Genomic DNA, 25,514 nt, shown 5'->3' on the forward strand with positions numbered 1-25,514 from the left:
GACTGCATTTAAAGAAATGTGACATAGTACTTAGAAAGCATGAGTAGATATTTCCCAGGTAAATAAGAGAAATTACTAAGGGTATGTCATGGAGATAGAGAAACAAAAACACAAATTTATAAATTCATGAAAGGCATTGTAACTTTGGAAAAGTCTGGAACTGGACTATTAATGGAGAATCACCACAAGTGATGAAACTAGAAGGATTACTAGCGCTGAATTTGGAAGAGTTTTATATTCCTGTTTGGACTTTCATATTTTTGTAAGCAACAGAGTAGAATTAGAAATGTTAAAGAAAGAACTGAAAAAGAGAGTGAAGAGATCAATTGAAAAGTTACTAGAAAAGAATTTTAAAACCAAGCCGCAATAACATTTCATAATTCAGATTGTCAGAGAAAAGTTTGCTCTCTTGCTCTATTGATGAGGGTGAGGAGAAACAGTTACTCTCAATCATTGTTGATGTGATTTTAGATTGGCAAAACCTGTAGGGAGGACAATTTGACACTTTTACCCAAATTGTACCAGCAACTGTTCTTGGATCTAGCAATTCTGCTCTAAAAATTTTCTTGTTAGACATATTTACGGAAATCATATATGAAAGAATATTGACCACATTATAATAATAAAAAATTCTCCTACTTGTTTATCAACAGGTTACTGGTTAATAAAATGTGGCACATATGTATAATAAAATCATATGCATTAAAAAAAATGAAGAAACTCTTATGTAGAGTGATATAAAAAATCTCCAGGATGAATTTAGTGAAAAAAAAAAAATAGCACACGAATGTGTATAGCATGACACTATTTGGTTAAAATAAAAGCAAAGACAGTAGGAAGACCAGGTGCTGTAAGCATAAAAAATTAAAAAATAAGGGATTGTAAGCTGACCAGTTCCTTGCAACCTGTGAGGTCAACCAAGTGTTGCCTTGCTAAACAAACAAATAAATAAAGCAAAGAAAAACGAGTATATACTCATTTGCTACTATAAGCATGTGATAATTTTAGAGATGAGTACTTGGGTAGCTAAGAGACAAGTTATTTAGGGAAATTTTTTCCCAACATACCATTTTGTACTTTTGAATTTCGAATTATTTGAATGTATTCTCTACCAGCATATTTAAAGTTGGATTTAAATATTAATGTCACATTATTTCAGGTGATGAATATGGGAGCCTGTATGAAGTTAGTAGAAGTCGGCTTCAAACAACATGTGATTTCAAGATAGGATTGAGTCCAGTTTGGGATACAGTGTAGGATATCTTAATAGAGTTAACAATGTCCTACATAAAGTAAGATAGAGGATATGAATAGCTAATATAGATAGAGATACAGAAATCATGAACATCTAGATGCTAATTGATGGAACATATAGATAGTGACACAGCAGAAGTAGGACAGGGGAAAGAACAAGATCTAGAACCTTCTACCTGCCAAAATAAAGTGGGAGAGTTTGGAGAGAAGTTAGTGAAATAAATTTTAAAAGGGTAATACAACAATTGGCATATCAGAAGTGAGTAGTGCTCTGGAAATTTAAGAGGAGTAAATTTAGTAGGTAAAGGTATTTTGGTGTATCTAATGCTACTAAAAATGTGTGCTCAACACAGTTTCTTAAACCAAGAATTATTAACACTGTAATATGTGCAGTGCCCCTTACTGGATACCGTACATAATCTCCTTGCTATTAAGAGCTCTGTGTAATTTATAGAACATAGCAAAGTGATTTCATATAATAAACTCCAAATAAATAATTAATGAAGGGTAATGAGCATTTTAAATAGATCTTTGTGTTTTCTATGCAGTGAACTTTAACAGATGTATTAGGGAGATACAGAAGACTGAGTATTGAAAAGGTATTGTACATTAGAAACTTCATGAGCCAGTTACAGAGGAAAGGGGATTATAACAACATACCATCAAAAGATTAAATGGAATGTTGAGTGAGAAGAGAAAGTGTTGCTTATTCAGAATCAAGAAAGTCAAAGGAAGACTTAGTTATACTATGACAGAATGTAGAGTCAGTAAAAAGGGACATACCGATAAGATTTTAAAGAAGAGATTTAATGATAGGAAAAAGTGAGATTTTGAAGGAGCATACAAAAATGTCCAGGGTTAGCTTTAAAATAAAAATATTTGTATTTTCTCTGACATTATATGGTATATAGTCGCAAAGTTCAATGAAGTTTGGAAGGGAATAGGAGGAATAGTTTCTTATGTTAAAGGAGCAATCATATGCCTCTTAGATGATGTGTTCTTGTCATAGTTTTTGGATGTCTACATACTACAGGGACTTAAGACAATTACATTAAATATAATGGTAATGAGAAGATAGGTCTAGAACCTTGAGAAAAATGGTTACGATTAAGATGGAGAGTATCCTGGGAATTAAAAAAAAATGATATAGAGAAATTAAAACACATAGAATCTCTAGGCTTTGGTATTAATATAAATAAAAAGAATAAGGTAATGATAACTTATCTCCACCTTTCTTCCAGCTATTTTCGAGCTGTATAGTATTATTAGATGTTGATAGTGGAGTGTGCAATAGTGTAACATTTACTTTTGCAAATCAAAAGACAATTTTAAATCATCGCAGCCTATAATCACTGTTTTTTGTTTGTTTCTAATGTGAACATGAGGTGGTTATATGGTTATTTGAGAGAATTATGATCTTCAGTAAAAATCCAAAGATCCCTTTTCATTTGTGAAGTTATTTTCATCCTGCCATATATTAGAGAACATAGAGGACCAAGGATTATTGTAGGATGACAAAGAAAAAAAAAACTGTACTTATAGTTGTCACAGAAGATGGAGTTAAAAATGAAAGAAAAGACCATTTCTAGTTCTTCCTGTGATACTAGTGAGCATGACTTAGTGCCTTTGGGATTTTCTCTGGGGAGTTGTTATTAGATAAAGAAAAGGCTAGCTTCCCTCATAATGTCTTCGTGTGTCTGGTGAATGCCAGAGGTAGGCACTTGCAGGTTATGTGAAACTTCTATGGTAGCAAAGAGATATTGATATATTTCAAGGATGCTCCATTGAGTAAAGAGATACCTTTCTGACAAGGAAAATCACTTTATTTTCTGCAAGTCTGTACTTAAGTCACTTTTCAGTCGAATCATATCAAATAAGAGAGAAATTATAAAACTGTGAGTTTCAAGCTCTCATTATTTCTTTGAGTTTGCTGTTTATTTTTTGCCCAAGACTTTCAGCCATTTCAGGACAAGGTCTACTAGTCGCTAGATACTGTAATTTATACACCTAAATTCCTCCTGCCTGATTAACCATTTTATGCTCTGCTTTCTTTTGCATCTGACTAGTGATGTCAAAATGTGTTAATGCTTCATATAAAACAAAATATCCTAATGATTCTCATAGTAATGTTAATATTTGGAGCTGGTGAGGGAAAATGGTTAATAACCCATCACTATATTCATGTTAAGAAATTTCTACAATTACACATAGAGGTTTTATGTTTCTGCCTCATTTACTCAATTCTTAGCAAGTAGCTGTTATTCAAGACTATTGTTCTATCTTTTCCATTGTACTAAATCTCCTTTTTAAGAAACATCAGAAGCAATATTCTTTCTTTTTTTTTTTTTATAAAATATCTCTTTAAGCTCCAAGAATTAGAATAATTCCCAATATGGGCACTTCAACTTATTTTAAATTTTTTATTTTATTTTTGATATTTTTATTGTTTGCTTGTTTGATTTGGTACTCTATGTGACGTTTTATAGGAAAAAGGAAAGGGGGAGAATATATGTTTAACTTTTTAGGTATATCATTGCAATAAGTGAACAAACTAAATTGTTTTCCTGCTAATTTTTGTTCTCCAATGTAAGTTAAACAATCATTTGTGGCTACTAGTATTTGAAAAATATACTTTAGGAAGACAGCCAATGCATATGCTAATTATTTCTTCTCCTGCCCATCTTTCTCAAAAAGTAAGATTAAGTTGATCTAACTAATGGACCTGGAAGAAGAGTCCAAACACATTTGTGGCTTTGGGTTTTTAGGAAAGACTCTGAATCATATTGTTTAAAAGTCTAGGAGAACAGCAAGAATTTAGCCTTGAAATAAACCCTTTTCCTCTGGAAGGAATTTTCATCATGATATTGCAATCTATAAACGAGTGAAGAATATTTACAGACAGTTGAGAAGTACTACAAAAGTAGAATCTATACTCAGCCAATATAGAATTTATATTTGTGGGCTATGAGTAAGCACAATATGACATTCACGAATCAAAGTATATTACTCCAGAGTCTTCTCTGTGGTAACTACTTGAAGATCTGCTCCACTCGAGTGACCATTAAATAAGGGAAAATATCTCAAAATGGAGGACATTGTGTATAAGATGATCAGTGAATATATTCAAAATTTTGTTTAATCTCAAGTACATGGTAATATTGTGGGCAGTAATATTTATAAAGATAAGCAAAACCTTAGAAAATGATCAGACAATAATTTTCTAAGATAAAAAGTAAACAATAATTTCATAGTACATTTTAAATATGGGATAAAATATGTTATCAAAGGTATAAGAGCAAATATATTATTGATGAAAACAAGTGAGTTGAATAATATATTCAATGCTAAAGACTTAGTTTTGAATAAATACAAACTCAGTAAAAGTTGCTAAGGAGAAAAATATCTAAAATTAAATGGTAAAAAGTGACAAAATTAAGTGATAAGTAAATAAGTTGAACTAATTTTAAATTAGATATAATAATATTTAAAGACAACAACTTAAACAGTGAAAAGATTGATGACTTTAATGGTAAATAGTGCAATCCACCAAGAGGATCAGCAGGGTAAAAAATGCATAAAACAAAATTTTGGAAACACACAGAAAAATCGTTAAATCAACAAATATTTTCCTTAGAAATAGAATTTTAAAAGCATTTTCCTGAGAATTGACAATCCAATGAAGAGGTGGGGTTGGGGGGGGAAGACAGCAAAGATTTTAATTATATAACAAAAACTCATTTCAATATAGATATGTACACATGCCATCATATATGATTAATCCCACACATAGTTTAAATCTGCAATTGTACCTATGTGTTATTGTGTTATGCATATGGAACATACACAAGAAGTTGGATACAAATAAAACTTAAATGTATTGAAAATATAGAGATGCTAGAGGATTTTTTTTTGAATGAAATACAATGAAACAAGAAAAAACATTTCATAAAACTTTAAAAATTTTTTAATTGGGTCCTAAAATTTATAATTTACAATTTGTTTAGTTTTTTCCTCTCTTTTCTTTGTAAAGAAGATGCCTAAACTGTTTCGTATATGTTAGTACTAAATTTCTTTTAACATGATCAAAATATTTTTTCAGAAATCATCATTAAACATTAATGAAATGACTAAAATCTAAAGTTCCTATCAATAAAATTAAGAATGAGACAAAGACACACGTGATAGCTACTAAACCATGAAAGGCTTCATCCTCAAGACTTGACTATCCTCCCATAGCCTCTGCCTCCAAACGTCATCGCATTGGAGGTTAGGTTTCAACATGTTAATTTTGAGGAAACATTAACTCCAGTCTGTGGTGAGTTAGAATGCAAAGAAAAATTTAAAAAAAAAAATTAAAAAAATAAACCGGGAGAGTAAAATCAATAAAACATGCTAGAATTATTTTGCTATTGAAAGATTCAAATTAACTTTGAGTTTATAACAACCCTCCCATTTTCTCCCACACCATTAATTTTTTTATAATGAATGAACTTCCAAAAAAGGTATTTTATGAAAGGATAAGAGTTTTAAATATATTTCATATCACTTGTAAAAATGCGATATTTATATTAAACTTTTCTTTTTGATAAATTTGTATTAAAACTTATAATTTACCAGTTTTTTTCTCAGAGGATGTCTGAACTGTGTTTGATATGTGTTAATACTAAATCTCTTTTAAGAAAATTTCATATTTGCCTGAAAGATTTGCTCCAGAATGTCTCTGAAGAAATATATAAAACAAAGGAATTGCTGTCTACCGATTCCTTTTTCAGTATAAGCTTTTACCTTATTTCCACTTAGTCAAAGGAATCATCCCTGTGGGAAAATAAAGACACATAGTAATGCTGAAAAGAATGATTAAATTTTAGAGGTAAAAAGACCTTAGAGGTGGTTTAGTCTAAAGTCTACATTTTTCAAAAGAGGCCAACCTAATGTTATATATCTAGTTTAATGGCATTGCCAGAATTACACATACTGTCTTCTGGTACTCAGTCTAGTGCTCTTTTCATTACACTGTTCTGTGGTCCACTTTGTGACTCCTCTGAAAGAGGGTTCTCATAAAGAATCTATGCATGGCTCACACCCAGCATTTCTAAGAGAAATACTTTGCCTGCAGAAAAATGGCTTCCCAGGATTCTGCTACGAAGAACTCCCACTGGGTAAGGGGTCCATTAGTGCACAAAATGTAATAGATGATATGTCTCCATTCTCTAGTGACACATAGGTTTCACGATATAGACTCTTTTTAATGAACAATTTAAGCAAGCTTCCCTAACCCCCTGTACCACATCCTATAAGACAGAACCCATAGCCCATCAAACTCAGCAATGTTATGTCTAGGACAACAGGGGAAAGATGTTTCAAAATAGTTGGTCTTGTCTTAATAGAGCCCATTTTTTTCTTTTTACTGTTAGAATCAGCATGATAACTCTGGCCCTTTCTGTAACTGAGCAATTGAGCAAGGCTTCAAGGTAAAAGCCGCATTCACAGAAATAGTGAAAATGTCACTAAGATGTCACCTCCAGACTTTATTCAATCCCTATAACAAATATTCTTAATTCTGCATTGCAGGCATTGTTCCCTACTGTTATCAGTTGTGCTAGATGAACACTATCTCTTGAATATTACAGATAGCTGGATTTATGGTGAATTTGTAAATTTATATGGACAAAAAAAAAAATAAAACTATCAACATAAATGTAAAACCATAACAATTACAGGTATAGAAAATTAAAATGAGGTTTCTAATTTCTGTCCAATGAATATTCATCTCTGGTTTAGGTCATAAACTCTTAGATTTAAATCATTTTGTCTATGTTGCCTTCTCATCACTCCAAAAAGTCATCATGGCAACAAATCAATGAAAGAGAAAAACGACTTATTATTGTTCCTTAACATATAGGTTTCCAGAATGTGTTTTTGGAACATAATTCATCATCTAAGAAACTTTCAATTTTTTAAAAAATTATTTTTCACTATTATTGCTTTCTTACCCATAATAATCACTAATGTTTCCTCTAACGTGGAGTGTAAAACTATATTACAATACAACAAATACCTTCACTATCTATATTCCCTTGAAGTACAGAGAAACAATAATGATTTCTATTCATGTCACTCAATGTCACTTACTTTTAATTTTTTTTTCTTTATCTCAAGTTGAATGCCTAGAAAACATCAACACTACTTATAGTCTTGATTTTATATATAATTTCTTTATATAACAGATATTTCCATGTGACAGTATAAGCCTATTCTAAAAATTAAGAACTTTAATATCATTAATCAAAATTTTTATGTAATAAAAAAAATAATTGTGTTTTTAATTGTACACACACTGGGAAGCTAAGTTTTGGGGACAACATATTTATTTAAATATGTCCTAACCAGTTAATAAACCCCTCTTTTTTTATCCATATCAATCGTGAGTAGAATATGTAGCTGTAAACCTATAGCTATAGATATGAAACTCTTGTTGCAATGTCTTGATTCTGACTGAATTTATGGTACATTCGAAGTGTGTGTGTATGTGTGTGTGTGTATACATTAACACGTTTTTATAACCAGATCAAATCATTAGAAAAATGTGATAATCCTTTAAGCTCTTTCTGTAGCTGCTTTAATAACACTTCATATATTTCCAAATATATTTTTAAATTAATTAATTAATTTTTTATGGTGACATTGGTTAATGAAATCCAATAAGTTTCAGCTATACATTTTAACAGTATGGCATATATATATGTACACTGCGTGTTCGCCTCCCATGGTTAGATTTCTTTCTGTCACCACATGTTTGACTCCCTTTACCCCGTCTACCCTCCACTCTCCCCCCTACTCTCTGATAACCACTAGTCTATTGTCCATGTCCATGAGTCTCTGTTTGTCCTATTCATTTGTTGCTTTTAGGTTTAAATCCCACATATAAGTGATATCATGTGATTTTCAACTTTTCTGTCTGGCTTATTTTGCTTAGCACGATTATCTCGAGGTCTATTCATGTCGCAAATGGCAGTATTTCATCTCTTCTTGTGGTTGAGTAATATTTCATTGTATTATGTGCCAAATATTTTTAATAAGAAAATCAAAATAAAATTTAAAAGTCAAAATATAAAGGAAAATTTTAAAAAGAAATAAATATGTGATAAAAGCTTAAGTCAGTTACTAGGGAGTAAGTTAGCCCAAATAAATCACCCATAGCAGTAAGTATACCTTCTTTCCCAGACAAAGGAAAATAATTGGATTGGGCAAAACAGAGCAGTAATTATAGCTAAAACCAGAATATTTATACATAGCAGGTGGCAAAGAAAAAAGAAAAAAAAATCCAGACAGAGAATGGAAGGACAAAAAATACAGTTTATACTCTGGTTAGGAAAGGAAGCCTGGTCAACAGCATCAACCAAAACAGTAGTCAAACAGTGGCACAGCTGTGTGGCAATGGGCACTATGAGTCACTTCTAATAAACAAGCATCTAGAAGGCTAAAGGAGTAGTTATATCTGAGGCTCAAAGCATAGAGGGTCTTAACTATGGCCACTCAGTGTAACTGACAACATGGCAGGAAGAGCTTCAAAGTGTCTTTTGAGTGTCAATAGGGTAGAAAAGCAACTAAGAGGAAAAAAAGAAAAATGAAGAGAAGAAAATGAAGAGAGAGAGATAGAGAGAGAGATTTCTTCGCTATTCCATTCAATGAGTCCATACCCAGAGTGAGAATGAGAATGAGTCGACAACTCTGAACCTGCTTTTAACAGTCTCTATTTCACTTTATTCACAATGTTTAAATATCGCGTGTTTGTATACTATAGTTTTTAAATAAATAGGAATGTTTTCAGGTCATTTTCCAGAGAAATTCATATTTTTTTGCTCTTTTTATATTCTAATCCTCATTCTAACTCCTAAACTCCATCAAACCAGATCATACTATATAGTAATATTTAATAATGACTATTGGGTGTCCTTAGCTATTTTAAGAAGAAGACTGTTAAGTGTATCATTCTTTCATCACAGTTTGACATTTTCCTTTTGCTTTCTTAGTTCAGTGTCTGAAATGGCTTCCTGAACTCTCAGCAGGTCAACTATGATTTCCTCATCTTTGACTTATTGTCAATAGTGCTTAGGCAAAATTCTGAAATGGAATAATTGTCTATTTTAGGTGAGACAACTCTTGGTTGACCTCACAGATTGCAAAGACTTTGTCAGTTTACAATCCCTTATTTTTTAATCCTACAGCACCTAGTTTTCCTAGATGGTCTCCCATCCAAGTATTAACCAGGCCCAACCCTGCTTAGCTTCTGAAATCAGACAGGATTGAGCTTATTTAGGGTAGCATGCCCATAGATTCTAATTTCCTTTTTTTTCCTTGTTAAATGTCTTCTGTATTGTGAAATCTTCCTTCTGAGCCCTAGTCTCCTGTGGGACTGATTTAGAAAATGAACCATTTATTAAAAATATTAACAAAATGAGTTAAAGTGTCTGCTCGAAGATTTAAAACATCTTCTAAACTTAAAAGTGGTAATAAACTAAGGATAATAGGCATATCAGATATTTCTCAAGGTTTCGCAAACCTCACTCTTCAGTGTATGTGCTGTTAATTCTTTAGGAAATTCTTGTTTGCTGCTATTACTGAGAGAATTGTGTACTATCTTTCAGATAAGTCTGGGTGAAAAAAAAAGTTTAAGAATCAGTGCCCTTGGTAGTTTACTGTAAACTCTTCATGTCAATTGGGAAATTATTTTAAGAAAGGCAGTCAATGAAAGAACTATTAAAATCATACCAAACTACATCATTAATAAGGTTGGAAGAATCAGGGTGAAGAAGTAAGGACAATAAGACAATCAGGTCAATGTCTGGTGAATTGATAATACTTCATTCAGCTTCCTTTGGGTGCTTTTCAGTCTACAAAAGGGCTATAAAGAGCATTGACATATAATCTAAAGTTCTTTGCCATTAAGTTAACAGTGAAATAATTTATATTTTTTAATTAAATGGCAAATTAAACCTTAAAATCAAAAGACTGATGTTCATTACCAAGAAATTTTCTTTTCATCCTCTATTGAATTACATAATAGTTTCTGGAAAGAAATTATAGATCTACACTGACCTCCACTGTGGAATATGAGTTTCAAGTTTGAACTGAATAGATATATATGTTCTTATTTTCGGAAACTTTAATAACCAAGGTAACTCTTTCCTTCATGGTATTAGACAGAAATGCTAACAGAAATAAAAGCTCTGGATTGTCTGTTTTAATCTTTATTGGAGCAATTGTTTTATTCTAAAAATAGAATGCACACTCCTCAGTGAATTAAAAATTGTCTGAAAAATGCTTCCTAATCAACTAGAATCACTTGCATAAATTTCAAGAACTTCATTAGCAAAAGTACCTATTGAAAATACTTGTTTTTCCATCTCCATTTCTGAATAGTATGTTATAATCAATAAGCACTGAGAATCTGTAGTTTGTGGAATAATTCACCTTTTTGTAGAAGTCAGTCTTGCAGTTTGAGTGTATGGGTACTCTGTGGGTCTCTTAAAATTGTTTGGAGCCCTCAAAAACTGAATATTGCCTATTTTTTATTTTTTTAATATCTGGAGTCCCCAATCCCCAGGCCACAGAGTGGTACTGGTCTGTGGCCTTTTAGGAACCAAGCCACACAGCAGGAGGTAAGCAGTGGGCAAGTGAGAAAAGCTTCATCTGTATTTGCAGCCACTTGCCAGCCCTAACATCACCACCTCAGCTCTACCTCAGATCAACAGGCAGCAGATTGTCATAGGAGCACTGATCCCTGGTGCCAAAAAGGTTTGGTGCAGGCCGGCAGAGAACAGCACCTGAAAGAGGTGGGTGAAGCCTAAGGGAAAAAAAAGAAGACAGAAAAGTTCATATGGGAGGGAGTACAGTCAGAGCTGCAGCCTCGAGTTTATTTAACCCAGCCTATTTATACCTAAGCACAGAGTACATTACCATAGGAATGCTGATATTTACATAGTTCTTATACACCCTTCCTTCAGGGCACAAACATTCTTGCTTTCTGGGCTGTAAAACATTCCACCCTCTTAAAAGGATTTCTTTAGGAGGCAAATCTCCTCACCAGCGTAGTAATGTTTAACTTAAAACCCTGCTTAATCTCCTCACCAGGGTCAGTAATGATTAACTTAAAACCCTGCTTCCTAAAACCATTGTTTAAGCAGATTTAACAGCTGCTTCAGTGCCTTATAAGGGCCCCAGACAGTTTGGGACCACTGTTTTATATGGACTTGTTTTAAAGTATGCAGGAAGGAATGGAAATGTAACTCATAGTCCGTTTTCATGTGACAATACCGTAACACTATTAATGATATGAGACTTCAGGTGAAGGTTAAGCAGTCTTAGATATTTTTAGTCTCCAAAGAAGACTACTTGAATAAGGACCTAGGGAACTAGATAAGTCTCCTAAATCCATTATCATGAGAAAAAGATGGTAAATATATTGGTAAGGTATTCTCTTTTTCAAATTTAATCTTAATTCTCTTCGGTATATGTAATTCTCTCTCTCCTTTCAGCCTACCTACCTATCTACTTTATTTTTTTACCCATCTAATCATCTATTTATTTATCTATCCAAACATCCTTCCATCCACCCTTTGTTTTCTATAAGGTAAAATATATGAGGTGAAAAAGAGAAAAGAATGCATGTGTGTAAACATGTGTGGCTCTCTGTGGCTATCTAGCTGTGACTCACAGATAGAGATATACGTATAGACACATTTACTACACACATAATATATTTAGCTCTTTATTTTAATTGTTATTTATTATCAGTGATATCATTTTTGCATCCTCTTTATGCGGGCAAAAATAGCAAAAGCATTGGTCTGACTTGGGATTTTAAAAAATATGGTGGGAAAAAAAGAAACAGATAAAAGAAATTCAGAAATTTCTAGAAATTTGTATTTGCTTCAGACAGTCTTCTGAATAATGATTTTAGTGACATGAGTATACTTAGGTTGTTGTTGCAATAGAACTAAGACAGTGTAGTAAAGAGTGAAGGAAATGCCATTTATCAACCATTTGATATGCTGTTATTGACTCATTCATTTATAAAAGAATTAGCACTGCTGGTGAATTAAGCATTTTAGAAGTTAATCTATATTATCTCGGCTTTGATTTGAATTAATATCTTTGTAGTTAGGATTCCCCTAATACAGAGGAAGAGAAGAGATTTGGGAAGAAGCATATCAAAGAATATTTGAGAATAAGTCAGATAAGCTACCAAAGTCGTATTTTTTTTAACTTCTTAGAGAACTGAAGACAAAATTAAATGACCAATTCCAGAAAAGGATGAACTTTTCCAGAGTAAAAGAATCTTATGACTGATTTCATCCTTAGAGAGAAAGACATTCTGCCATAAATGGGAATAAAGAGAAAATAGCACAATTTTTAACAAGATAGTAACAATTATATGTGAGCTGCAGTGCTGAATTAGAATTCCAAGGAGTCTCCATCACAAAGCAATTCTATAGAATTAACTAATTCTTTCACAGAAGGGCTTCACCAAGTACAAAGCCATGGTCTGACAAATATTGGAGCAAGGTAAGAGAGTTAATAAAACCCACCGGAAGGCCTACAGGCCTTTCCTCTACTTCACTGTCATAGCTGCTTGGGGGGCAGGGTAGCAGATTGGAGAGAGATCTTCAGATGCACGGAAAACTAGGATAGTAAAGAGAATGCCTCAGTAACACACAAATCTCAGACACCCAGCTCAACTGCAAATTATAATACCTCAGGCCCTCACACAACCAGAGAGAGAGAGGAAAAAGCATACTTTTCCAGGGAGTGTGTGTGTGTGTGTGTGTGTGTGTGTGTGTGTGTGTGTATTACTGAAGAAATTTTAAAAAACATAAATATGACTTGCATCAAAATTGCAAAACAAGAATAACTCTGTGAAACCATAAAATGCAAAGATTAAAAGTGAGGTTGAAAAGCTTCATCAGAAGCTTAAATTAATGACTGAACTATATCATTAAATGAAAAAAAAAAACTAATTAATGACAACAAAAACAAACAAACAAACAAATAAAATACCCACTTTCCCAGGAATCTAATTATAGAGGGAAGGAATAATTTAGAGAAAGGAATAATGATGTTGTAAAACAGATGGAGATGTAAACCACAAAGCTGAAGAGTAGAACACCTACAAAAATAATCAAACCAAGTTTGAAAAAAAAAAAAAGAACAAAGAATAAGGTGATGGAAAGAAATTTAAAGTGAACACAATGCAATATCCAGATGATGTATTATAGAATTGTACAACTGAAATCTATGTGATTTTATTAACCAATGTCACCCCAATTAATTTTTAAAAATCTGCGCTGTTGCCCCTGGTTAGAAAATATATGAAATGTGGTGAATAGTACAGGCTGGTCTGAGTAACTTCAATGACTTCAAAAACTTCAAAAAACACACAAATGCACACAGAAGACAAAAAATAACTGAAATGGATGTTGAATTTGAAAGTTTAAAGAGACAATTATGACATTTGACAGAGGCCCTAGAGGACCAGGGTGTCCTCTGAGTTTTAGTAAGAAACATGCACAGCTGAGAGGACTTGGGGATACAAGACCTATGTCCAAGTTGACCAGCTAGCACTTCCACTTCTGCTCCTGCTCTTGCCTGCATTACAAGAAAGTTCACTTCTGGTTTTGCCTCTGATTGTCACCTGGGGCCAGCAAAACTCATAATTTATTCCATGCCTTCTGTCAACGAACAGATGGTCCAGTATCATTAGAAATGGAGTCCAGTAGATACTAAAGATGCTTTTGGCAATTTGCATTTTCACTATCTATCTCTTTACATGAAAGTGAAGCACCTGATCCAAACTTTCTTCCTCGACACCATCACCAAGTTGGAGACCTACATAGGAACTGGAACAACAACGAAAGTACACCAAGTACAAGGCCATGGCCTTTCAAATATTGAGATGAAGGGGGAGAGTTAAGAAATGGAAACAATGGTGAAACTGCTGGTAGGAGGACCTCCTCTCTCCCCCCACTTCCTCTAGGAAGCATATGAAGACTGACCTACTCTTCTTACTACTTCCTACAGGGGAATTTTCCTGTTCAATCTCATCCCCATTAGTATTGAGAAATGTCTGTTCACCAAGAGTTTTCCTTGCCAGCTTTATCCAAACCCAGGACTTCACTCCATACAACTGTTTCCTGAGAATGAGTCACCTGTCGAGGTGAATTTTTCAGATGATTTTTTCTGAAATCCAGAATTTGAGCAAGAAATGTTTCTCTCATTTTGTTTCTCTTTCTTGTACTTTAAAGCTATGCATTTGGTGTTTATACATTTGCTTAATTTGAGCCTTGACAGAATTATAATTCTTAGAATAGAATTTTATATTTAAGGGTGATTTAATAATTAAAATTGTTTAATGAATTATTTTCAATTTATTGGACTCAAAGTTGGTAAATATTGTATTATGCTATGATTAAATGTCCAACCATAACATAAGCTATAACATAAGCTATAACATAAGCTTTAACATGAGTAATCAACAAGATAGATTTTAAACTTTATGGCCATTTTTGTTTTCTAAAAATGTATAAGATAATTGTAAATGTTTTCTAAACTTTACCTAAATAATTTTTATGGTTTAAAAAAAAATACTTAGATCCTCTGGGAAAAAGTTATGAGAGAAAAACAATTCTTTATTTTTGTAATGAAATGATTTATCTTAGAAGATTCAATCTATCTAGAGGCCTCCCTCTGTGTATCAAAATTGTGATTAAAGGCCTTGAGCCTCAAATAGGTTTGTCACACTCAGAGGTCTCTAATTCCTTCGGAAAAACTGAATCTGTAAGCCTCATTTTATTTTAGATCTAACTGAATGATTCAAAGCAGATAGTCATAGTTGCATGTTTCCCTTTCCCACTAAAAAGTTTGGAGGGAGAAATCTGCAACTATGACTATTCAAAAACTTCTTGACTTTTAGATAGTTTTCAAAGACAATATTTTGTGTCCATTCTCTTACTCCCTGCTTTATTTCTGTTTCCATGCTGTGTAAAGCCTCTTTCTCCCATTTTTTATAGTCAGTTTCAGTATGCTGATTTGCATCATAAGGTAGACAGTGTAGAGTGATAACTTACTCTACCAGTGTGAGTATCCTTTTCAGCGGCTGCTGCTCGTGCTCTTAACAAAGAGAGATGGTTAACTGAGAAAATCAAGAGCCTAAGGGCCAGATCCCTTCTCATTTTAGTTCATTATATAGCTCAAATTGAAGTTTCACAGTGTAGTTTTGTGTAAAAACAAACAAACAAATAAACAAACAAACAAAAATATCTGCTACTACAGCCTAGGTAAAGTAGCCTTTGTCGACTGTACAGGCCACATCAGATGAAGGCTTTATATATCCCATATTTTACCCCTACAGCATGCATGTTTCTTCCAAAGGGAGAGATGAAGGAGAATGGGGCTGTCTGCATCTCACAGATAATAGAGGAGACAAGTGTTCCATTCACATCAGCCAGATGAATAGAAACTGGAAACACTGGTCTCAGCCTAGTTCCTTAAAAGAATTACAATTCCTTCTGAAAGAAGAAAAAATTGACAAAGGGATGAAGAAATGTGAGCAAAGGAGTGAATAGACCATGAAGAGCTAATGTGAACATTGATGACAGATGTTCAATCTTCCAGGAAAATTGGAATGCTGTGGCATATGAATTGAATGAAATGTGTGTGTAACATGTTCTATTTTTTTAATCCAATGGTAGTCCTAGAAAAAAGTGTGTATATCTTTGTAAATGCTTTGTGTAAACTCAACCTTTTATTAATAAAATTATAATTGGGGAATTACAAGAATTTGATGGCAAATCTTGAAAAGAGAATATAATTTTTATACCTAAAAGGTAAATAAAATATTAAATTAGATGTCTAAGCATGTTTTGTTAGAGTTGAATGAGCTCTTATCTTTTTATTAAAATCATGGAGAGACTATGTAAAATATATCAGAGAAAATTTTCCACATAATATATGATTAATTAATTTTAACTCAAACCTAAAAATACATTTTATATATTGCCTTGGGAAAGTTACTAAATCTCTTATGGCCTCACTTTTCTAATATGAGAGTTAAAGATAATATCAAAAGTTCTCAAGATTGTTTTATAAGACTATTTCAAGAATCCATGACAATAATATATTTAAAGCATTTTCAGATTTAAAACACTGTAAGTTTTAAAAAGTATAATTAAATTGCCTTATTAGTTATTATGTAAACTACTAGGGAAAATATTTCTCACTATCTGTAGATTATTTAGTTTACTGATTTTTGTAAAGAGGTTATAAGAAGAGTTTAAACATTTTATAAAATATTTTTATAGATTTTAGGATTTTTACTATTTACACGAACTACTCAAAGGAATGATCAGAAAGAGAAGTGTCATCTTTCTAATGAGATTTTTTTAAAATTTGCACTATCCTTCTAGTAGCTATTATAACATTTGTATGCATCAGTTATTGTGAAGGAATATTATGGTTTTCTGGATAATTTAGGCCTTGACATTCTGTTATTAACTAAAATATGTAGATATAAAAATACACACTATTAATTAAATGTGGATTTTATAGCCTCTATTCTTTTATAAAAATCCCTGTCTAAGCAAAGGTTTAGTTAACATCTAAGCAAAGTGAGGTAATGTAGGTTAAAATTTAGATTTTAAAAGCCTTTACATTTAAGCAAATATATAATAATCTGTTTTTTAAGAGGTCCAGAAACAAATGTCAAATCAAAAATATCTTCTCAAGTTGCAATGCACAGAATTCAAAATTCAGTCTGCTAAAGGAAGCTTGTTACATGAAAGTATTTTCCCTGATAAGTTCCACTCAGTGGGGAAAATGTCATATTAATTTGTCATGTTAGCCATTTAGCAATTATTAAATATTTATTATATTCTAACACAAAGATGATATAATATGATTTCTGTCCTTCGATTACAGCATTAAAGACACAGACATTTACAGAAGATTGCAGTAAGATGTGCAGTTGTTAGTTCTCCAGATAATGGTAGTCTCAAGAAGAGAATGACCAACATTGCTGCAGGGGTTACAGACCTTCTAACAGAGGTGACACTAGATCAGGGTTTTGTCTAGGAAAATGGAATATATGTTTAAAAGCCCTGAAGCTTGAAAGGTCACAGGAAATGTGTTTGAAAAATGACAGGTAGCTCAGTGTATCTGAGGCATAAGATTCTATGCGGGAGTAAAATATATGGCTAAGAAATGTATCTAACCAAACAGATAATGAGAAACTAATAAAAGAATCAGAGTCAAAAGTGATCTGACCAGATTCACATTTTAGGCCATTATTCTGGCAGCACAGTTATCTGATTCACTTTATCTAGTTGGCTGGAAGGTACAATAGACATCATTTAGATAGGTATATACTGAAAAGCCAAAAGAGTAGCTGATGTGAGAACAGAAATATTACTTGTAGCTTGAATGCCTTAGAAAAGACAGCTCTCAAAAGTTATAACGAGAAACATCTTCCTTGATTCATAACCTTTCCCCAATGTCATTATTATATGCCATTATGTCACAAAAGAGGAGTTTCAGACATTACTCCCTTCTTTTTCCACCCCTAATTCATCAATGAACTCTCTGCTCTTCTCCTGGCCATGACTATGTGATTCTTCTCTGGAATTTGTGATTTTAACATTCTTGGTTTTTCCGTAGTAATTGAAATACTGTGAAAGTTCACATCATGTAGTATACAAATTTTGTGCACAAATTTTAAAGGCTTTTGGCTGATAGGCAAAACTGAGTCACTAGGGGAATACACCTAGCCAAGTCCTCAGTTTTCATACAACAATTTAATTTTTAAAAAGTTCCACTGATCTTTGAAAAAGTTGTAACTAATGGTAAGGGATTAAAAATCAAGGAAAAGGAATCAAGTAGTACAGAAACGAATAACAAAGTACATTATTATTTAGTAAACCATGACCAAATTAAAAACACACACACACACTTCAATGCAGGTGAGATGATAAAAAAGAAAAAAAGCGAATAAGTTTAAAAACTAAATCTAGATAATTGATGGTTTAAATAAAAGAAGATTGTAGGAATTACAAGTGGGTTATATCCATACAAAGTCCATGGAAAAATTTTCATGAAAAAGAAATTAATAAACAGTTTACATAGTTTCAGGAATATATTTTTTTATGAAATCAACAAAGTTATAGATTTTTAAGGTTTAGGATATATAAATTGCTAATTATATAATTAGTTTGATATTAATTGTAAGAAAAACTACTTTGATTTTAAAATCTAAGACATTGGGATTTTTTTTTCTCAATCTGAGCATGTTGTATTTGCTTATTTAACTTTTAATTTTTATGTTATTATTTTAAATAGATTGTTTATCTCATATACTGCATATTTTTTGGTTAAAATAATATCGTTTTTACAAATTGATTATATTACATATAAGAATATATATAATAGAGTTAGTGAGTTACTGGGAAAATAAAGGCTTAAATTAGTACTGAATTAATTTAAATTATCCAGAAATATGTTTGCAATAATTTTAAATGAAAAAAAAAAAAGCTTGTTAAAACCATTATTTTAGCAAAATCGTTGATGGGTATAAGTAGCAACTATTTTACTTAGCTAGAGAGTATCTACAAATGGCTACTTTTCTTTAAAAGTGACAGTCTACTCCACCCCCATTTGTATAGCCTGGATGAAGATGTTATGTCCTAGACAAATAAAGTGGGAAAAAATGAACCAGAAAAAAGAATGAAGTTTAGAGAAGAGAGCATAAAGATGAAAAAATACTTAAATCACAGGTAAATTTCAAGTGAAAAAGACACCATTCTCCCTCTACCTCCGGCCATTTTAGGTTAAAGATTTTAAGAGTTTGAAGGCACTTAGCTACCAGCTAGAGTGTAAGAAAAAAAAAAATTCTCATACAGTTCTGGTGATATTATATTAGCTTGAGTGTTGAATGTTGATCTTTTCAGTTGATGTCAAATATGTGGAGTTTTACTACAAAAATTAGACAAATCGATGAGGGATCTAGGTTTAGATGGTTCTTATATACAGAAGTGGTATTCTGTCAGTCATCGTAAGCTGTATCATTCTTAACATCACTAATATATGTAATTTATATTCTTTTGATTCCAATGAATTTAGTCACATAGTTCTCTTTATTAGGAATATCCTTTCATTTGTATGTCTAATACCTATGTACAATTATAACTAATATGTCCTCTTGTCACTTAATATTTCAGTTTTGCATAACTTTTACACATATATCTTATTCCTTCAACTAGAGGTCAACTCCTTAATGCTCAGAAATTAATCTTAGATATTTTAATATAACCCATTTCTAACAGTGTTTTATGTAAATTTATGATCAGTAGCTATAGTTTAAATAAATCATCACTCTGACTGAAAAAACTATTATGTAAAACATGCTACTAGACACTGATGAAAATAAAAACATATGCAAATCTTTTAATAAAAACTTATTGAACACCTGCTGCTTGGCAACAGTGTACAAGACTCCAGGGATATAATTGTGGGCCAAATTAAATAGAGTCTGATTTATGTTCTAAGAGATCAAAAAGATGTTAAATAATCATACTAGTTAATATGTAATTAAAAATCAAGATAAGAGATAAAAAGAAACACAATTGTCTCATATACTTTTGAATTCTATATTCTCTAGCAAAGTAATATACTCTTGAAACCTGGACTTTTTCCCCCCTGGTTATACACTAAATATATTTCTTCAGAATTTATCTTTTCAACCACATGAGGGAATCACACTCCACTTGCTATGAATCCAGAAGGACCTGTGGTCTAGATGGAGCTAACAGATGGATGCTCAATGTGTGTTTGACTGTGAAAGGGGGCCCTGGCCCCTCTTTCCCTGTTTCACTTTTCTGTGGGTGAATACTGCTCAGGGAATGCTCTGCTCCAGGGTTGTAGGTGAGCCTGAAGAGCATCTTAAATTCAGCGAAGGCAAGCCAAGGGGCAAGATGTCCTCCCTATTTTGTTTGAAGTGTTCGAAGATTATTAATTTACCTTTTTGTCATCTCATCTATAATGAAGGAAATGTTCAAGGTTGAGCTAATGATTTTACGATGTCATAGGCACCAAACTTCCTTGTAAATATTTAAGTTTTAAAAGGTCGTCACAGCTAATCATCTCATTTAGAAATCAGCTTAAATATGTGGGTGTTCATACATATAAACCGAAGCATGTTGGCCCAGAGCCGACACTCTTCATAGTTCCTCTAAGATCTTTCATTTTGCATGGCTGACACTGCAACCTCAGTAAAGTGCAGCCAGAATCCAGTGAAAAAAATGAACACTTTGCCTCCTCTTACCTTTGCTGCCGTTTGCGTTTCACCACTCAGCTTACAGAGATGAAATCTATTACTCAGAAGGCAGTGCTTGCACAAATGAAAGATAAATTTTTCTTCTAGATAGGACAGATCAGTGAGACTCATAAAATATTAATGATGAAAGCTTTGGGAATTAGATAAATCCCTGGCCATGGGATTCTTCTGACAGTGAAGCACAAACTCTTTTTTTTTTTTTTTTTTTTTTTTTTTTTTTCCTGTAAGGTTCTCATCAAGAATGATATGAAGGGAAAAGAATATATGATTAAGATTCAGATGAGCATAGCTTTTTTGAGGAAGGTAATTTTTCTGTCTTTCATTTTCTCTCATGTTTTGTGTTTCTTATCTGACATACATTTCAGTGAGTGATGTGTTGTTATTTTGTTTCTTGAAGCTGTTCGTGTGCTCATGAAGGCAATCACTTGATAATAGAACAGAAAGTACATATTTCTTATTATTTAATTTAACATTAATAGATTAATAGTTGACATTTCTGTGATGGAAGCAATTCATTTATCCACAAATTAGGGATGTTTTGAAGGTGTATGTAAATACATATCATTAAAGAAGGACTATGTATTTTTCAGAAAGTCAATGTACAGATATTGTTCTCCTGCTGAGATGTAATATTGAAAATCCTCCATAGCTATTAGAAATGTGTAATTATTTTTAAGTTTACTTTCTCTTTGTAGAAGCTTTAGCCAGTTGCTGTTACCCTGAGATTTTTTCTAATGTGATAGAAATGTATCATTCTCTTATTATAACAACACAAGTAATTGTATATATTTATAAACATATATTTATATATTATATTAAAGTATCTAAATGTTAAATATTTAACTATTTGAAATTCGAATATTATAAATTTGTTAACAATAAAATAATTAGACTCTTATTTTTAATTTTTTTCAGCTTTTTTATGCTGACACTTATTTGTAGTATAATTCAAAATATTTTTAATCATGCTAAAGAACAGAAGTAGATAAAACTAACCATTGTTTATAATAATGTCTCAGGAAGACAATCAACCAAAATAAAAGTAAACATAACTAAATCATATCTATTAGAATTTAAGTTCCATTGAAAATACTAATATGCTAAATATTCATAATCAGAAAAGGATCCTTTTTTTATTTTTACTCATTTCTTTACCTAAATAGGAAAAATATATAATAACAATTTTATTTTTTACATCAAAATACTTATAAAGATAAAAGACTTAATACAGATAAATATATCTTTGCTTAATTACCTTTTACTTAAATGACTGTGATATTCTTCTCAGAATACATGAACAATTATGAGCCAAACATAATTCTATAAGTCACTAATGGGTTCCTAAGATCCTGGGCTTACGGTCTGTGTTTAAGTCTCTAGTTGGTGATATGCATACAGGAATAAATCAGCAGATTTCATTTTCTTAATCAGTCTTTCAGAAATTCATCAACATTATGGTAAAAAAAAAATCAGATGTGCTGTTAAAACATATTTTAAAGTATATTTAAATTCACCTCACTCACTGATAAGAGGGAAGACTCAGAGGCACAGGACCAATACAAGATATCTGGTCTTGAAGGATGTTATAATATTCTTAAAATCAATACAGTTGTTTAATGATTGCCTGATCATCTGCTTACCTCCTTTAGTATCTGGACTCTGTTCATCAATGTGTTCCGCCATCCATAAGTTTGAAAATATAAATTCCATAGCCTAAATGCCCCACTGTGGCCAAACACCAAAGCTTGCCTGGAACTGGACTTGTTACAGCCTTCCGTGTACCAATTTATTGGGTCTGGTTGTAGGTGCTGACCCTTCTGCTCTGAGTATAACCAATTAGCTATAATGATAATTGCTCCATATTGAGAAATAAATTCATTTAAAATGTGAATCCCAAATGACTACTACCATTTTTAAATGTCAATCTCCAATTTTAATGATTTTTTTCATATGTGGAAGCAATAGAAGAAGGTAGAGAAAAATCCAGATATCACAGTGAGGGTGTTGTTGATCACAAAAGCTGACCACAGAACATCTAGGTAGAGATAACGAAAGCTCATGGATATGTGAAGAAGAGCAGAGAAATTTATGGCTTAAGAACAAATGAATTTTCACGATTAACCATTGTCTAAAAGAAAGAAATGTTTACATAGCATCAAACTTCAGAAAATAGTTCTGTTGATTCCTTACAGGCATTTAACTAACACAGAGTGACACTGAAAATTTAAAAATATAAACAGTACTTTTAAGTATAGTGGAGAAAAAATAAAGTAAAGCAAAATGACAACGTATTTATTCTTCAGACTATCTTTGCTTAAGAATATGCACATAATTTTAAAGATATTATCTTTAGAGACTTCTCCATGTATTCATTGGGTTATAACTGCACAGTTTTCTTCTGAATACCTTTGTTAACACAGTCTGGCAGATATTCAATAGCAAACTGTGTTCCAGAAAATGAATTTATAATGTTGTAGCAGGAACAATCTTTTAAATGTTGTAAGACTTTATACATGACGGAGAAATCAATAACATGGATAAACATGTAATGAACTAGCCTATGCACATTTTAGGTGAAATAAAGTGAAGTAATGTGGATTGAAGTTACTTCCTAAGGGCAAATAATCCTGTTGCTTAAGTGGAATATTATAAAATAGATCAAATTTATTTATTAGCACAAATAGAATCAGTGATAATGTCAAAAAATTAATAATGTGCACACCTTTATACTATATAACATATACTTCAAACATTTAATATGACTTTTTAAGAATAATCTAAGTCAATGTAAAGGAATGTTCTGTCCTTTTCTTTATAATATATAAAATAAAGTTTGTTAAAATGTTTATTCTATAATTTTCTGTCAATTTAGAAAACTTTAATAAATATGAGCATAATACAATTACACGAAAATAACAAATTATCTATAATACTTTTTATTTTACTTTTATCAATAATAAACCAGGGATAGTATTAATAATATTGGACTTTCTTTTTTCCAGTGTGTCAACATTTTCTCTGCAAGACAGATTATGACAGCTTCTTTCTTAAGGTGAGATTGGATGTCACTCACGATGGATTTCTGAGGGCCTATAAAATTTTTATATATTATCAAAAATATCACGAAAATCAAATTGCTTGGGGTAGCTATACATGCCTAAATTAAGGACCTTAGTTTTATGTGCGCAAGTTCTGTTTGTTAATAATACTAATTTTATTTTAATTGTTTTTATCTTTTCATCAGAAAGTTTATTCTAACTATACAGGTTTAATATATTTGCTTAAAGCAGAAATTCAAGTCTTTTGGGTCTGTAAAGATACTAATACTTAATTCTTTACATTTCGTACATAGTGTAAATAGATATTTTTCTTTTGACTCAAAACAGACCTCTGTTAAAACTTTAATTCAAACTAATTTCCTACCTCTGTAAGTTTCCAACCTTTTCCTTCCATAATTCTGATATGCTTCTGTAATGTCTTTCTCTTCCCTAAAGCAAGGACTTTATCACATCAATCTTACTAAACTATTAAGCACTGTAAACAGAGAAAATGGGTATAGTCTGTGTTTGGTTCTGCTTTTGAAGAAAATAAAAAACAAAACAAAATATAATTTGTGTTCCTCTTCTACTCTTTTTCAGACTTTCAAACACACAATAGTAATTTGATAGCCTTTGGGATTTTTGTAATTACCATTAATGCTTACTATTTAACTGAATGGGCAATTTATAAAATGGCCATTCAGGTTCACTAGTGAAGTTATCCATATGGTAGTTTAAAAAAAGACACTAAAATTGGTTAGGAAATGTACACACGTCTTTTCTTCTCTTTACTAATGTGAAGGATGTGTATATAAAGCAGCTGTTGTTGGTATTTTCTGGTGTAAACATTTCAAAAATGTCTGTTTATTCCCTTTGGAGACTGGCACTTTCTCACTGGTTTAAATCAGTCAATCTTATTTGTAGGTAATAGTGTTATATTGTTCATTGCTATTTTTTAATATAAAATTATTTTTTTTCTTTAAAATACATCATATGCTATTTTTCTGTTTTGTTTTGTTTTTGTTTTTGTTTTCCATAAAGATAATGTGAAAATGCCATTACAAAAACATTCAATTTATAAAAGGCTGTTTTTTGAGGGAGGGAAAAGGAGATTTTTAAACTTAAATTTTAATCCATCAGTACTGTTTATTTTCATAAGGTGTTTTATCTTTTAATTTTTATTTTTCAACTGTGTCCACTAACAATTAGAATACTTATAGTGTATGTGGTTTATTTTTTCCTTTTAATACATTAAGGGGTAGGGCTTTTTAATTATATTTTGTACTTCTTGCATTCTCACTACTCCAGCTACCTAATGGTAAACCAGAGAATTAATAATGACTAAGTACTAAGTGGAAGAAGCTATTTTATTCAAACACGATTGAATTGCCCAGCTTCATAGGAGATATTTTAGTGAACTATTGTGCATTGTATAATGCAAAATTAGCCCACAGAAAATTTGAACTCTTTATGATCCTTTTATCACAGCAGATGTGTGATCCTATCTCATTTTTTTAAATATAAATATAGACTCCTCAGGAATTAGGTAGTCATTCTCTCAATTTTTAAAATTTATTTATATAACATTGAACTAGTAAGACATTTTCAATTCAAAATGTCTAGTTTTTATCTTAATATAATAAAATTTATGAGCAGCTTAACCTCTCCAAGTACATTATTGCAACTCTAGTGGGACTCTTCAACCTTCATCCTCAGCCTAAATCTGGCAAAACCTTGAATGGATGCTCTCTTAGTTAAAATTCTCAGCTTCTATGTTTCTATATTTTATGAAAATTATTGCTTTGTATAAAATCAGCATGTAAATATTTGCTTACAGATTA

General features: G+C 31.8%; 1 protein-coding gene across 9 annotated transcripts in view; it reads left to right on the plus strand.

The window, feature by feature from the left end:
* Positions 1-25,514, plus strand: part of MGAT4C (MGAT4 family member C) — a 594,490-nt gene that overhangs the window by 532,821 nt on the left and 36,155 nt on the right. For all 9 annotated transcript variants that reach the window (XM_036236543.1, XM_036236542.1, XM_016140639.1 and 6 more), the window contains one exon: positions 23,638-23,687. Coding sequence is in view for 4 of the 9 variants with exons in the window: in XM_016140637.1 (XP_015996123.1) it covers positions 23,638-23,687 (50 nt within the window). In the remaining 5 variants the exon portion in view is untranslated. The remainder of the gene's footprint in view (positions 1-23,637; positions 23,688-25,514) is intronic.

Source organism: Rousettus aegyptiacus, unplaced genomic scaffold, assembly GCF_014176215.1.
Source record: "Rousettus aegyptiacus isolate mRouAeg1 unplaced genomic scaffold, mRouAeg1.p scaffold_m13_p_2, whole genome shotgun sequence".
Lineage (NCBI taxonomy): Eukaryota > Metazoa > Chordata > Mammalia > Chiroptera > Pteropodidae > Rousettus > Rousettus aegyptiacus.